Here is a 14,676-nt window from a genome sequence, read left to right as displayed (position 1 = left end):
TGCCAAACTCGTATTCCATTATTTTCATTCTCTCACTTTTTTCCTTGTGTGTGTGTGTGTGTGTGTGTGGCTGAGCCTCCTACTGCGTGCGTGAGCCCCCGCGGGAAGTCTTGTCAGTGCTTGCAGGTGAGGTAGTGAGCGGCGTGAAAGGATTCTACTGCACTTGTTTCTATTCTACCTACCTATTCCCGCACTCGCTCCCGCTCCGGCTCTCTGTATCTCTCCTCAAGCGTGGTTGTTGTTTCTCTTCTGGTAGTGTTCGGCGGGGACGAGACACTCACGTCACCCCACCGCGAGCCACACCGCGTGGGATCTCAGAGAAGCGAAGCGGGGCGCATCTACGGTGGTAAGACCACACAGCCAAGAGACGACGACACAGTGCCGAGGCCGGAAGCGCTGCAAACATGCAAAATGGCATTAGAGAGCGACAAGCAAAACAACACTTTTTGCGGCGAAGAACGGTCAGGCGACAGGCCGAAGACGTCATTGGGCCGCTGGAAGAACACGATGTGAACACACACGTGACCAAGCGCAAAATCCCTTCTCAAAGGCAGTGGCGTCAGAGCTGCGATAGGGACACAGCGCAGTCGATACCGCTCCAGCAAGGCACAGAAACACGGCACGAGGCAGGAACTGCCTCAAACGATGACGTTCGACGTGTAAATCCACTAGACTCGCTGTGTGCGATAACAGTGGTTTCGATTGGAGGCTCCGACTCCGATGAGGATAAAGTAGGCGAAGGTGAAAGTAGAGATGGACACAACAGTCTCGCACAGGAGGCAATACCTGCGCGGCGTACGACCGAGGCGGCTCATAGGAAGAGTGGCTTCAAGCGGAAGTTGCTGCCCTCCAGGATGTCGTCACCACCTTCACGGTTCCCAGCGTTTCTTCCTCCTCAGGGCGGAGTACGCCCCGGCCGACTCCAGCAGCGGCAGCATATTTGTCAACGGGGACGGAAGGGGGATCTGTTTACGGAAGAGGAGTCGAGTGTATTTGCTGCACTTGCCGCCGTTGACGAGGACAACGGTCACGGCGACAAGATGGACGACAGCGGTGGGTACGAGGATGAGTCAGTCGTGGTGTGCCCTTTTCGACTTATGGGTGGCTGTCTGAAGGGGCAGCACACGCAGCGAGAGCTGCTGTCAAACCAGACCATTTACTCCCACCTAATGTCACTGGCTGGTCTTGTGCATGAGCTACGCACCGAGCAACGCATCACGGTGAAGGAGTGCCAGCGACTGCATCTGCTAGTAGCGTCACAGCGAATGACGATTGAACGACTGGAGAAATGTATTTTGTCCCAGACTACCGCTCCTGGCGGCTTCCCGCACCCTGAAGTCGCGCTCCGGCATGAAATGCGCTCCACGGTCTCGCGGAACACTGCTGGTGGAAACACTGAGAATAATACGGTGCCGGAAACAAAGCCGTTGAACACTCGTAAGCTTCACGTTCAAGGCGGATCGTTTGCACAACACGTACGACGCCGCACCTCCATGACCACACCTGTTTTTGTATCGGGTGAGACGCAGGTGGCCGAGAATGGGGGCAGTCTTGTTGGTGACGAAGAGAAGCGGGCCGGAGATGCAAAACATATGGCTGAAAAAGTAGGCACCCCCACGGAAATGTCGCGATCAGCGTTGAATGTATCACAGCTGAATGAGACACGTGGGGCATCCGGAGCCGGTGCGACTAAGCACACTGGCGGGAACCGGTGGCTGAAATCATCAAGCTGGCGGGCGTATACAATACGAGAACAAATCGAAAGCCACGAGGCCGCTGTTGGTGTTGTGGATGACTTCTGTGCGGAGGATGTCAGTCCCATCTCTACAGTTTTTGGCTCGCAGGGGGAGGAGGTGTCGTTTAACGATGAGGTGATCTTGACAGTGGCTTGTGGTGTGCATCCTCCGGGTGGACCTGCGCGGCTTCCAGCCCCAGACGAGCGTCGTCCAGGGAACTTGAAGGGTCCTGTACGCAAACGTCACGAACGGCTGAATGCGACGGCTGACAACGTCACCACCAGCCGGGTCACCCATAGGAGGTTCCACAGTTTCGACTCACACACAGCCAAAGCAAAACATACTGCGCAGCACGCCGCACTCTTTTGTGGGCATCACTGGAAGTAGCGGCATGGAAAAAATTTTTAAGCTGTGTCGATGCTGCGTGGGGTAATGCGCATTCCACGCAGGCACGGCAGTAGCAACTGTCAGGCCTCCCTTTTGATGCCTTTGGACCAAGCCAAAGGCATCTGTGAGACAGAGACGCTGACAGCATACGAGGCCATGAAGTTATTGTTTTGCTTTGTAGTTATGTATTGAGCTGTTATCGTTAGTGTTTATTTATTTATTTATTTGTTCTATATAAATATATAAATATATATATATATATATATATATATATATTACTTCTACACCTTGCCGTGTGCACTCTATCGCCCATGTTGTGTCTGTCTTTCTCTGTGTATGTGTGTATAGGGGGAGGCTTGCGTGCAAGCGTTTGAGAGGGACGGGTGCCTCTAAGCAAGAAGAGGGAGGTCCCAGACAAGGGGAAGAGGCTAAGAAGGGAGCAGTTAAAGTCGGGGGTGAGGCAGTGGTACTGTGTGTGTGTGCGTGATCGCAGTGTGTAAAGTAGTGAAAGGAGGCCGGATGTCGGTGGACAAGGTGCGTGTTTCGTGCCGGTTTCGTCCACTGAATAATGTAGAGCAGCATGTACCCCTCGGCGTGGCCTTCGAGGGGGATAGGCAGGTGATTTGTAAAACAGCAAGGACTTCGTCCACGGCTTTGCAACAGTTTACAACTCCTCGTGGCGCGTCGATCGATGACATCCGTTCTCTAAGTGGGGGTTTGGTGTCTTTAGACGTGTATACCTTTTCTCGGGTGTATCAGCCAGACACGACACAGAGGCAGTTGTATGAGGATGTCGCTCGCCCCATTGTTGACGATGTCATACATGGGTACAACGGCACACTGCTAGTTTACGGGCAGACGGGGAGCGGCAAAACGCATACCATGTTTGGTGTACACTCCCCTACAAGTGAGGAATCTGGGTCAATGGTTTTTAATATGCATGACAACGGTGCTGGCATCGTGCCTCGTGCGGTGCGACAACTGTTTCATGCCATTCACAGTGCGGAGGAGGCGGTGGAGTTTGAGATCCGTCTGCAGTTTCTGGAGATCTACATGGAGCGTGTGCGAGATCTGCTCAAGACTACTGAAGGTAGTTTGCATGTGCGTGAGGACCCGACGGGGTTTTATGTGGAGAATTGTGAAATGCCGTACGTGACAAATACGGAGGAGGTGCTGCAGCTCGTTTGTAGTGGGCTGCGCCGGCGCGCCACCACGGCGACGGCCGTTAATGTTGCCAGTAGCCGTAGCCACTGCGTTCTTAACATCACCGTGAAGAGCGTGAACTCCGCCAAGCATGAGGCAACCATCGGGAAACTTTTTCTCGTGGACCTCGCAGGGTGTGAGAAGGTCTCACGCACACTAGCCGACGGTCTTCGCTTGGAGGAGGCAAAACTGATTAATAAGTCCCTCACCACTCTCGGGCACGTCATCATTTGCCTGGCGGAGAAGCATTCACATGTGCCGTACCGTGACAGCAAACTCACACGCATTCTAAAGGACTCACTAGGCGGGAACTCACGCACGGCGCTTATTTTATGCTGCAGCCCCTCACAACTTGCGGCGCATGACACGCTCTCGACACTGCGCTTTGGCACACGGGCACAGAATGTGTGCAACCGGGCGGTCGTCAATAGGCAGTTTACGATGGAGGAGCTTAAAGGCATGCTGGGTCTTGCGAAGCTGGAGATACAAAAACTGAGGCGTTTACTCCGAGAACGGGTTTGTGACAGCTCACAACGAAAAGTATCCACAGCGCGAGGATGTTCAGAGACACTGGCGGGCAGTCCATCCCAACGCAGCGGGGATTCTGTGGACACTAGCAGCGTGGATGTCTTGCTGCAGCACGCCGTCCGTGAGCAGCTTTCTCTATGCGATATGCAAGCGGAGTTAGAGCGCCTACGTGACGCGTTACGCGATGCGCAGTACACGACGGATCTTCTCCACACGCAGTCGGCGGCACAGGCTTCACTGGTGCAAATTCTGCAACAAGAGTGCGCTGCATGGGAGGAGGAGTTTACGCAGCTTGCACGGGAGTTGTATGCGCAGCGCCGCTACGCGGAACACTACCGCATGTTGTTTACTGAGGCCCGAGAGGAGGCCAAACTTGTGCCCATAAAGCTAGAATCGTACATGGAGCAGCTGCGCAGCATCTGTGGGAAGGTGGAGGAGCACTCACGTCTGTTGCGTTGCAACGTTGGCCTGGCGTCTGTGAGCCTGGCCTCGTTACAGGTCACAAACGGGAGTGGATCACAACCCGTAACCCCATGTACGACTCCGGCACTCACAGAGGGTGCAGAGATGGTCATAAACCCCACAAGTGTCAGGCAGTCACTTTTTATGGACGCTGGCTTGCCTGTTGCCATCCTGTCACGCTACAAGTGCGCGGGTTTAGGGCATCGTGGCAATGTGACAGCTGCCGTTTCTAACACTGTTGGTGATGGTGAGGATAATGACTGGGTCGGCTTCCACAACGGCGACGAGGAAAGGCAGGACATGCTGCTGCTTCAGCGCATGGGGGTTGTCATGGAGGAGCTTGAGAAGCTGCGAAATCAGAATGGTGCCTTAACGCTGGAGCTGCAGCTCGCCGAGAAGAAGTTAGCCTTCCGCCACGGGCGTATTGAAACCCTGAAGCATGGGTTGCGGCAAGAAGGTGCGGCAAAGGAGGAACTGCAGAGGGCTTTGGAAAATGAGCGGGCGATTCATCAAGTCCAGCTTCAGGACGCACGTAACGATGCTTTCTACTGGCGCCAGCACTACGAGTATCTGTTGAACAACTCGTACACGCACAGTGGAAAGTACAACGGGAGGCACAACGTTGAACGTCGGAGCGGCACACCAACGCTAGAGGACGCGCTGACGGCACGAGAGCATCGTTCTCTGGTGGATTCACCTGTTACGATGGGTCATGGCATCATTGTACGGCCGATTCGTGGTGGGGGACACAAAGAGTTGACCTGAGATGTGTAACATGTGTTGGTCAGGGCGTTTATGATTACTACTATTATTATTATGGGTGTTATTATTGTTGAGCAGGAGCGGGGGAGCGATGGAAGTGGGAGGCGGTGCCGACACCATCGGCGTGATGAGAGGGAGGAAGCGATAAAAAAAAAGGCAAGAGTGCCTGCAAGGCATGTTTGCGGCACGTCTGCGGGTCACTGCGCAATGACTTGACAATGACGCACGTAGAATGTCCAACGATTCGTATATCTTTTGCCGTGGTTGTTTTGTCTTGCTTTTTTTTGTTTGTTTTTTTCCTACGAAAGTACAAGCACACACACACACACTCACACACGTATTTGCCAGTCGTTTCTCTCTCTCTCTCCGCCCCCTTCTTTTACCGCGTACCAACAAGCAACAAAAATGAAAACAAAAAAAAAGACAACGAAGGAATTTACTTTTTTGTGTCTGCGTGGATATGTTGTGGCGTTCCCTCCATTGCCCCACAGCCTTTTTGGTTTGATTTTGTAAAGCTGCCACCACGCCTACAACGACGGCTGCATGGGTTTGTTCTTGTTTGTTTGTTTCTTGGGGACATTTTTGTTTAGCCTTTCTTTCAGTTGTTGTTTTTGTGTATGTGTGTTTTTTTTTCTTCGTTGCTGTTGTATTGTCAACACATGAACGCAGACGTGCCTGCATGCAATACGCGCGTGTTGCCGCGCTGCTGCTGGTGCTGCCCTCCACCCCCTTGTGATTTTTGTGCTTTGTGTTTTTGAGCATATTTTGCGGGACAATTTGTCACACGCGCTGCTGCCAGTAGGGGGCCATGCGCGCAATGTGAGGGGCTGCAGGCGTGAGTGCGGGAGAAGCGACGGGGGAGGGACACTTGTCACGTCCACAGAGTATGCATGCCTCATTCCTCATTCTTAGTTGTTGTTTTGCTTTTTTCTTCTTTCTTTTTTTCTTTTTTTTTTTTTTTTTTTGGGAGGGTGAGAGGTGGTGGGGCTCACACGCCGCTCTGCATGCATGCATGCCTGGGCCCGCAGGTGTGTGCGCCGGCTCCACCCCAACACGGACGTCTCGCGCGCACTTTTGTCTTTGTTTTGACCGACATATACACACACGCACTTTGACGGCTGCGCGCCGGACCTGCCGGGGACGGGGCGGGGGAAAAGGAAGAAGAGGAAGCCGCCGGTGCAATAAGTACTGGGCGGGAAGAAAGTGCAGGAGTGCTAAAACTAAAACTGACACAGACGAACACGCACAGACAGGCAGGCAGGCAGGCAGAGAACATACAGGCACGGGTGAAGTGATGTGCTCACACGTGTTTTTTGCTGTTGTTTTTTTACCTCTGCATATGTTTGTGGGTTTTCGGCGCTTTATCTCGGCTTGCCCACCCCCTTCCCACCCTTCCTCTCACTCAATCCCCCTCACTATGTCTCTATCTTTGTTTTTATATTTTTCACACATATACACGTGCGCCGAGAAGTGCCTGAAGCAGAAGTTAGCCGTGGCTCTTTCCACTCATACACGTTTATCTTTATAGATGTGTGTATGCGCGTGTATATTCGCTCGGGTTGGGTTGGGGGGGGGGGGTGCAAATATGAAGTTACGGGACTCTGTCGCCTCATCTATCACGAATACGAAATGATAATAATAAATGATGTAACGTCTTTCAATGAGTACATAAATGGAGGGAAAAGAAGAAGAAAAAAAAACGACACTGTGCGGAGTTGACGTGAAACAAAAGTAAACTTTTTTTTTTTTTAAAGCACTCATCTCTCTTCCACTCTACTCATCGTTGGTTTGAAGGAAGTTTTGTTAGCCGAAGGGAGGGAGCTATCGACAGGAGGGAGGTGGGAGTGGGACACAGCTGCAAACCCATTACAGGGCTAGATCGTGGTCCATGCTGTTTAGCTACTACCACGTGCATCACGCCGCACCCGACGGCATTGTGGTGCAGCTTCCAGGCAACGGCGGGTTTGGAAGGTTGACCGTTGAGACATTAGGTGGTGACCTTCTCGCGGAGAAACTCCTCAAACGCCTTGCCTCGCGCGAACAGGTGCAGGCCGTGGCACGACGCACGCGTGATTCGCAGCAGTATCGCCTTCTTAGCATACAACTGCGCGAGCTCTGGAGCGATGTTGCGACGTACCCGCCGCCCGTGGCAACGCTGCTACCTAATTTGTTTCGAAAAAATGTGTTGATTGGTTTAGGTACCACCACAATGGCACGGGTCGTGAAGGCTTCCCCGGAGCGTGGGGCGGTGCTTTCCATTGCCGGCGGGCTCACCGCCTTGGCAGCGCTTGAGCACGTCCCGGGGGATGCCGGGACTGTGGAGGTGCGGCTGCTCAACTACGACGTTCAGACCGGCGTCGCCAATGTCACGGCACGGTCGGAGGTGGTAGAGCGTACCCCTAGCGATGTGGTCGCCATGCAAACGCTCCTCTCCGGCCTGCAGGTGGGCGGTGTGGTGTCCGCTACAGTGCTGCTTTCATGCACAGATGACCACTGCGCCGTTGTTGAGGTTGCATGCGGCGAGAGCAGCCTGGTTGGGTACTATGTTTACAATTGGCCGGGCACCGCCGCCCCCGGTGAGCCCCCCGTTGTGGGAACATCTATGCAGCTCGTGATTGAGTTTGTGCCGCACGAATCGTTGCTGCAGGAGGTTCTTCCCTTTCTTGTGCTTTCAAGCTGTCGCACCGTTTTTACGCTGCCGCAGTGGCGTAGCGCACCGTTGCCAGCAGGCGAGAGGGGTCTCCTCGGATTTTTCCCCTGGCGTGACTGCAAACGACAACACGGAGCTGGAGAGAAACAACACCAACAGCGACACCCCGAAACCGAGAGCGACGAGGATGACGACGATGGTGATGGTGGCGCCGCCAAAAATGCGGGCGGGGAACACAAACTGCGCAAGCGAAAACTTGAGGAGGTCATTGACGCCTATGAGCGTTCGATGGAAACAGCTGTGCCATCCTCACCGGAGGAGTTCCAGCGCTTGCTGCTGGCTGCACCCAACAACAGTTATTTGTGGGTTCAGTGGATGGCGCATCATCTTGCACTTCAGCAGCAGGAGGAGGCTCGGCTGGTGGCGGAAAAGGCGCTGAGTACCATCGGTGTTCGCGAGACACAGGAGCGTATGAACGTCTGGGTGGCATACATGAATCTTGAGAATCTGCATGGTACGGCGGAATCTCTTTCGGCTGTGTTTAAGCGAGCGATTCAGCATGCTTCTGATCAAATTGTCGTGTACGAGCGCCTTGCCGACATTTTTGCCGCCACCCGCAAGCCAAATCAACTCCTGGCCTTGTGTCGTACCATGGTCTCGAAGTTTCGTAATGAACCACATACGTGGGAACGACTCGGTGTGGTGCTCATAGACCAGAAAAAACGCGACCAGTTGAAGCGCATGGTGAAGGATATGGGAGGTGCGCTGCGTCGGGACGCCTACGCGCTGACCGTCGTGCGCCTCGCCATACACGAGTACAAAAGTGGCGGCGTTGAGAATGGCCGCGCGTTATTTGAGGGTCTGGTTGTGCGAATGCCCAAGAAGTCGGATGTGTGGTCGGCGTACTTGGATCAAGAAATGGCGCTTCTTGTGCGCCGTGACGCCTCCGCGGCCGTGTCCATTGTTCGGACGTTGCTGGAGCGGGCGGTGTCCACGAACTTCTCTGCAAAGGTGATGCAGCAGTTCCTTACACGCTTCATGTCATTTGAGCGGGCCTACGGCACACCCGCGGACGTGGAAAAGGTCAAGGCCCGCGCACGAAGTTACGTGGAGGCGAAAATTCATGCGTCGGTAGGAGAAGGAAATGGCGGTGGCGGTGGCGGTATTTCCACCACCCACACGAGCACAACGCACAACCGTAATAACACTAACAATGGCAATAATGCCAACCAAGAGACTGCAGCCGAAAATGACGAGACGGAGGAATTGTGAGCAGCGCAGGCGTGAGGGTCTGGGGTGGCAAGAGGCAAAGTGAGGTGACGGTTGTCCTCAGGCTTCCTCATTGCGCGCATCCGTCTGTGAGTGTGTGTGTAAATGCCTTCCGGTTTTCTCTTGTAACAAACACAGCGAGTAATGACGCCGGAAACGGAGAACAAAAGGAAGAATATTGACTCCTTTTGTCTGTGTGTGCGTGCTTTTATTTAAAGGGAAGGGGGGAAACGTGGATGAGAATGTCTGCGGAGGAAGGAAAACAACGGGGGTGAAGTGAACGTTTGTTCAAGGAAGGTGTGGGATATTAGAAAAGGAACGGAAGAGAGTGGAGGAGGTATGAAGGCTTCTTTTTGTCGGTGAGGGAGGGGGGGGGGGAGGGAGTAATTTTCCTACATTTTTTTCTTTTCCCCCGCATGCGCAAAAACAGACACGGCGTGCATGCCTCGCTGTACAGTTTAGTGACAGACACGACGCCACGAAGAAGAAGAACGACGTGCAAATAATCTTCCTGTCCCTCCTCCCCCCTTATTTCATGCTTACGTCTCTGTGAATGCAAGGACGTGGTAGAGTTCGTCGTACCCCTCTTTATTTGCCATGTGAATGAGTTTTATTCCGTGCTGCACGTTTTTATTATTGTTTTTTTTTTTGTGGGTGTTGGCGATAAAAACTGGGGAGGAGCAGCCGCGCTGGTGCCAGTGGGAATAAGCAAAAGGAGAGGAAGCAGAGAACGAGAGCGTGGGGGTGCGGAATAAAGGAGTTATCCTGCAGCGGGCATTTTGACAAGGAAGAAGGGAAGAGCTGGAGCGGAGGGAAGAAATAGTAATAAAGAGGGCAGTGAACCACTTGGAGCACACCAATCAGTAGAAACACCACTTTGGGGAAACAACAGGAGATCAACGGCATTTACAACACGGAGAGATGTCGGAGCACTTTGATTCCGTCAGGTCAATGATCAACAACCTGCGCTCGGAGGATCCGGAGGAGCGGTTGACGAGCATGCGGGGGATTCACCTTATTGCCTCCACCCTGGGGCCGGGGCGCACGCGTGACGAGTTACTGCCGTATCTCACCGACTACCTGGACGAGAACGACGAGGTGTTGCGGGTGTTTGCCAATGCCCTGGGGACGATGCTGCAGGAGGTGGGAGGCGTAGACCACGTGCAGAGCATTTTGTCGCCCCTTGAGGTGCTGAGCAGTTTAGACGAAATCACCGTGCGGGACGAGGCGGTGACGTCGCTGCAGACAATTGGTGAGCATATTTTTTGTGAGCCTGGCGAGGCGGGATTGCAAGCGCAACGCGACTTTGTCGAACTGGTGCATCGGCTTGGCAAGGCGACCCCGCAGTGTCGCTCAAGCGCCTCCTACCTAATCGCCACGGCGTATCCCCATGTTACTTCTACCATTAAAGGGCAATTGATGGCCCTGCTTGTCGCCCTCTGTGATGACGAGGAAATTATGGTGCGTCGTGCTGCCTGTATTTCGCTAGGAAAACACATGGTACGTGTTCTTGGGAGTCGAAGTACGGAGCTGATTAACGCTTTCTTAGCTCTCGCACGCGACCCGAGTGATGGTGTTCGCCTTCAGGTGGTGGAGGCCGCAGCAGCACTGCTCAAGGCGTTACCGTACGATGCGCACGCAGGTATTCTTTCGGCGGTAAAGACACTTGTGGCTGATGCATCGTGGCGTGTACGGTACATGGTGGCAGATCGGCTCGGTAAGCTTGCCGGGTCCATGTCAGTGGCGGATGTCAAGAGTATTGTGCCATTGTTTTCTTCTCTTGTGCAGGACTCCGAGGCGGAGATTCGGGCCTCTGCAGTCTTTAGTATGGCTAGTGTCTTTGCTGTTTGTCGTAACCCGTCAGCAAAGCGGGAGATCTTGATAGCGGGATGTCGACTTGTGAATGATGAAAACGCTCATGTGCGGATGTGCTTGGCAAGTGCACTGTTGCAGTTGGTGGAAAATGTTGCAAAAGAGCTGTGGGACACTACAATTGTGTCAACATGCACCCAACTGTTAAAAGACCCGGAGGCGGATGTGCGGTTGGCGCTGGTATCTGGATTCAGTTCCATGGGAAATACACCTGAGGCGAGGGAACTGGCCCCCAAGCTTGTGCCTGTCGTTGTGGCACTTGCGGAGGACCCAAAGTGGCGAATTCGTGAGGTCGTGATCTCACAGGTCCCGTTCCTTATTACCTCGCTGGGCAAAGGTGCCAACGATGTGGTGGATATTTGTGTACAGCACCTTGTGGACCGGGTTGCGACGATTCGTGATGCGGCGGTGCGTTCCTGCTGTGCGCTGGTGACGGAGAATGGGACGGCCTGGGCTCGGACCTTGCTCCTCCCTCGGCTTGGCGCACTGGCGTCCATGACGAACTACCTCCACCGTGTCGCCCTCGCGCACTTTTACGAATCACTAGCAGGTGTCCCGGGCCTGGATCGCGGCACCGTCTCACAGCACATCCTTCCCACACTGCGTACCCTCGCGCAGGACCCTGTGCCGAACGTGCGTCTTAACTGTGCCAAGGCACTCTTGGCGTTGAAAAGGAGCGGACATCTGCCAGAGAGTGAGCATGATTCTCTGCTAAATAGGTTGCGGAAAGATGGCGATTTCGATGTGCGCTTTGCCGCATCTGGAGACGGCACTGTTTGACGATAGATAGAGTCATGGAGGAGAAAGACAGAGGAGGAGGAGCAAGATGCGCGTGGCTAGAGGAGAAAGAGGTTACCCGGTTTGATTAGAAGGTGGGAGGGGGCAGGCCAGCTGGGAATCAGCAGAGTGTCTTACTTCGAGCTGTAGAGCGATACTCACCTCGTGTCAGTGTTTCTTTAACTCTTATTTGTTTGTCGTTGTACGGATGAATGCATGAACTCCTCTTTGTTTACATCGTTTTGTCCGTGTCTGTGAGTTTGGGTTTTTCGATGGGCGGTTGCATGAGTGGTTTTTTCTTTTCTTTCCTTTTTTTGCCTCCTGGCTTTTTGTGTTTTTGTCTTTTGCTCGCAAGCTAGAGTGTTGCGCACAGCAGGTGTGCTGCGAGAACAGAAGAAAATGGGGTGGCAGCAACTGGAAATTAGGGCGTTGGTGCAAGCCGTGTTCACGCCTGTGCGTTGCCCGTAAGGTGGAGATGTGTTTGTGCATCATCGCCTGCGGGGAGTTGGGCTCTCCAGCCGGACCACGGCTGCTGGGGAGGGAGGGAGGGGGTGGGGCGATGTTTGCCGCTCCCTTACTTTTAACGTTGTTCGTTGGTGAAAGCGTGTTTGGATCTGTTTGCTCTGCAGCGCTTCCTCTGAGCAAACTATTGTCGTAGTTCTTGTTGCTCGTGGCGGCTGACGGCAATTATGCCTCCCGTTTTTGTTTGTTGGTTTGTTGGCCTCTGTGGTTGCTTCTCCTCGTGCATCGCTACCTGCATCTGTGCGTTGCACGGGGCCTGCGGGCGGGCAAGCCCCTCCACATGCGCCAAGGCGGCGCCGTTGTCCCTGCCTTTTTTGTGTTCGCTTATTTTTTATTTTATTTTTTTGTTTGTTTGCCGCTGCTGTTTTTGTTTGCGCCCATTTTGTGACCCCCCCGCTGCGGGCGCTTTGGTTTGCTGCGCCTCCCTCCGTGTGTGTGCGTGTGCGTGTGCGTGTCACTCCTCTTTCGTGTGGCGTGTCTCTCCGCCTCTCGCTTGGGGGTGCCTGCAGTAGGGAAAGGGAGTGACACGACATGCTGCGTCGGTCGCTGCGTGTGATGAACCGACCGAAGGGGCCCCAAGGGCTGCGGCCAGGCAAGGAGTACCGCTTCACCGTGCCGTACCGCAGCGAGGTGACGATGCTGCGGTGCGCCAACTACCGTGCCTTCAACAGCAACATCCGCGAGCTGTTTAAGAAGCCCCTGGTGCAGAACAACATTAAGGCAATTCCCCGCGACCTGGGTGAGTTACCGCGCAATTATGTCTTGAAGCTGCTCTTCTTCCACCAACCCATACGGCTGGTGGATCTGTGGTCGGTATGCAAGGAGCACGACGATGTTCCCCTGGACTCCGCGAAGCATCTTCGCCTGGTGCTGAAGATCGCAAAGCTGCAGCGCTGGGTGTATGCGGAGAAGAACCAGACGAACAATCTCTTTTACTACTACATTCATCAGAGCCGCGTGCAGGAGGTGCAGGATATGGTTCGCGCCGACGAGGTACACAAGAAGGAGAAGGAATCTCTAGAGACGGTGGAGGCAGAGAAGCTGCGCCGCGAGGAAAATGAACGGCGTCGAACGGTATTGGACGAGAAAATTATGGCGCTGCAGAATATTCTCGTCTCCAACGTGGCGCAGATTCAGCAGTTTGATCCCGCATTTCTGCATGCAAAGCCATATTTGACGAAGGATGGAGCGGTTGACTTGGCGTGGGGATGGCGCGGCAACGAAAGCAGCTTTGGCGGCGACGACGACAGCAGCAACAACGATAGTAGCAACGGCATGAGGAGCGCGTAGGCACCGGGGCGGTGTTTGTCTGGAAAGGCGCGTGGAAGAGAGGAGCTGTTGCTGCACCGTAGCCTGACCTGTGCGTGTGGAAGCCTTGCTGGTTGAGCACATGGCACTGCTGGTGGTGAGTGTCTCCTCCACTGATGTTGTTTTTCTTTGAACGACCCTTTCATGTGTTGTTGCTACTGCACTGAGCGGTGCCTGCTGCTCAAGTTCCAGAACTCTCTCTCCCTCTCTCTCCCTCTCTCTTTCTTTGACGTTGTCGCTGACTCGATCTTCACCTTGACTCTCATCCAACGGGCTACTGGTAAAAAAAAAGGGAGAAAAGTTTGTGAGGGGTGCGAGCTGTGACGAGTGGATTCTTCACCGCCAGACTCGTACAGTGCCCCCGAGATACTCCGCTTAAGACATAATTACTGCATCTATTCACTAGCATCGCACGCATTGGCGCTTCCCCACCCCCCACCCCCCCACCCCAATAGAGAGAGGCACGCCAAAGGAACCAGCAACCAAACCGACACTGCGAGAAGGAAAAGGGTGGCAGTAGAAAAGCAGACAACAGGGAGATGGCTGCTGCACTCGGTGTGTTTCCACCGTTTGCGGTGATTATCCCTGGCTTTTCAGTTGTGACAGAGTTTCAATGCCTGGACGGAGTGCGTTGGATTACGCCTGTGGGCAACGCACCAGAGGCCATTGTCGTCTTTCTCACCTCCCCAGCGCCACTCCCTCCCGGCATGAGCCTTGGCATCTACCTTGCCCGAGAGGACGATGGTGCCTTTGTGTATGTGGGCCACTTGTCAAACACGCGACCCAGCACCATCTTGCGTGTACCATCTGTCTTACTAAACGTCAATGTTCCGGTGCGGTTGGTGCTTGGAGTTAGTCAAGAAAAGCAGGAGGATGTGGCAAACCTCGGCGCAACACAGGAGCAGCCGCTGCAGCAAGAGCAAGCGGCGACAAAGCTTGTCATGGCAGAGCGTATTGTGGATGATATGTACAATTTTGTCATGTCTTATGGCCGGGTGTTGTCTGCGGATCCAAGTGACGCTCAGTCGGAGGAAACAGTGTACCTTCCCGCCTCCTTTGTGAGCCGCTGGCGGGAGCGTGTGTTGACGAAGATGCGCAAGGATGCATCCTTCTGGAGCTGAAAGCAGGCATTCCCCCACTTGTTGTTTTCATTGGCGTTGTTGTTCTTTCTCCACCCCCCCCCCCCCCACACACACACAC

The 14,676-nt window shown here is 54.0% G+C and overlaps 6 protein-coding genes and 1 pseudogene across 6 annotated transcripts, besides 12 other annotated features; 6 read left to right on the top strand and 1 right to left on the bottom strand.

Moving 5' to 3' along the window:
* Positions 1–45: 45 nt before the first annotated feature.
* Positions 46–69: a microsatellite.
* A 335-nt stretch (positions 70–404) lies between these two features.
* Positions 405–2,123, top strand: TraAM80_04403 (uncharacterized protein; the record flags this gene model as incomplete). The annotated part of the gene is made up of 1 exon (XM_029381333.1): positions 405–2,123. One exon carries the CDS (start codon positions 405–407, stop codon positions 2,121–2,123), a length of 1,719 nt encoding a protein of 572 aa, XP_029238826.1.
* Positions 2,124–2,331: 208 nt separating this feature from the next.
* Positions 2,332–2,353: a microsatellite.
* A 1-nt stretch (position 2,354) lies between these two features.
* Positions 2,355–2,399: a microsatellite.
* A 243-nt stretch (positions 2,400–2,642) lies between these two features.
* On the top strand, positions 2,643–5,081 carry TraAM80_04402 (kinesin heavy chain; the record flags this gene model as incomplete). The annotated part of the gene is made up of 1 exon (XM_029381332.1): positions 2,643–5,081. One exon carries the CDS (start codon positions 2,643–2,645, stop codon positions 5,079–5,081), a length of 2,439 nt encoding a protein of 812 aa, XP_029238825.1.
* Positions 5,082–5,109: 28 nt separating this feature from the next.
* Positions 5,110–5,150: a microsatellite.
* Positions 5,151–5,339: 189 nt separating this feature from the next.
* Positions 5,340–5,376: a sequence feature (A-rich).
* A 16-nt stretch (positions 5,377–5,392) lies between these two features.
* Positions 5,393–5,415: a microsatellite.
* A 211-nt stretch (positions 5,416–5,626) lies between these two features.
* Positions 5,627–5,724: a sequence feature (A-rich).
* Positions 5,725–5,990: 266 nt separating this feature from the next.
* Positions 5,991–6,043: a sequence feature (A-rich).
* A 281-nt stretch (positions 6,044–6,324) lies between these two features.
* Positions 6,325–6,347: a microsatellite.
* Positions 6,348–6,966: 619 nt separating this feature from the next.
* TraAM80_04401 (rRNA biogenesis protein) lies at positions 6,967–9,000 on the top strand (the record flags this gene model as incomplete). The annotated part of the gene is made up of 1 exon (XM_029381331.1): positions 6,967–9,000. The coding sequence occupies one exon, from the start codon at positions 6,967–6,969 to the stop codon at positions 8,998–9,000; it is 2,034 nt and encodes a 677-aa protein (XP_029238824.1).
* Positions 9,001–9,218: 218 nt separating this feature from the next.
* TraAM80_04400 (hypothetical protein) lies at positions 9,219–9,500 on the bottom strand (annotated as a pseudogene).
* Positions 9,501–9,918: 418 nt separating this feature from the next.
* On the top strand, positions 9,919–11,649 carry TraAM80_04399 (serine/threonine protein phosphatase 2a regulatory subunit; the record flags this gene model as incomplete). Its single annotated transcript, XM_029381330.1, has 1 exon — positions 9,919–11,649. One exon carries the CDS (start codon positions 9,919–9,921, stop codon positions 11,647–11,649), a length of 1,731 nt encoding a protein of 576 aa, XP_029238823.1.
* Positions 11,650–12,597: 948 nt separating this feature from the next.
* Positions 12,598–12,623: a microsatellite.
* A 76-nt stretch (positions 12,624–12,699) lies between these two features.
* Positions 12,700–13,458, top strand: TraAM80_04398 (uncharacterized protein; the record flags this gene model as incomplete). The annotated part of the gene is made up of 1 exon (XM_029381329.1): positions 12,700–13,458. The coding sequence occupies one exon, from the start codon at positions 12,700–12,702 to the stop codon at positions 13,456–13,458; it is 759 nt and encodes a 252-aa protein (XP_029238822.1).
* A 212-nt stretch (positions 13,459–13,670) lies between these two features.
* Positions 13,671–13,702: a microsatellite.
* Positions 13,703–13,902: 200 nt separating this feature from the next.
* Positions 13,903–13,926: a microsatellite.
* Positions 13,927–14,015: 89 nt separating this feature from the next.
* On the top strand, positions 14,016–14,597 carry TraAM80_04397 (uncharacterized protein; the record flags this gene model as incomplete). The annotated part of the gene is made up of 1 exon (XM_029381328.1): positions 14,016–14,597. The coding sequence occupies one exon, from the start codon at positions 14,016–14,018 to the stop codon at positions 14,595–14,597; it is 582 nt and encodes a 193-aa protein (XP_029238821.1).
* Between the last annotated feature and the right edge of the window lie 79 nt (positions 14,598–14,676).

Source organism: Trypanosoma rangeli, assembly GCF_003719475.1.
Source record: "Trypanosoma rangeli strain AM80 chromosome Unknown Tra_15.4_contig_00128, whole genome shotgun sequence".
Classification (NCBI taxonomy): Eukaryota; Euglenozoa; class Kinetoplastea; order Trypanosomatida; family Trypanosomatidae; genus Trypanosoma; species Trypanosoma rangeli.
The sequence above is the reverse complement of the archived record's forward strand: the minus strand, read 5'-3'. Positions and strand labels throughout refer to the sequence as shown.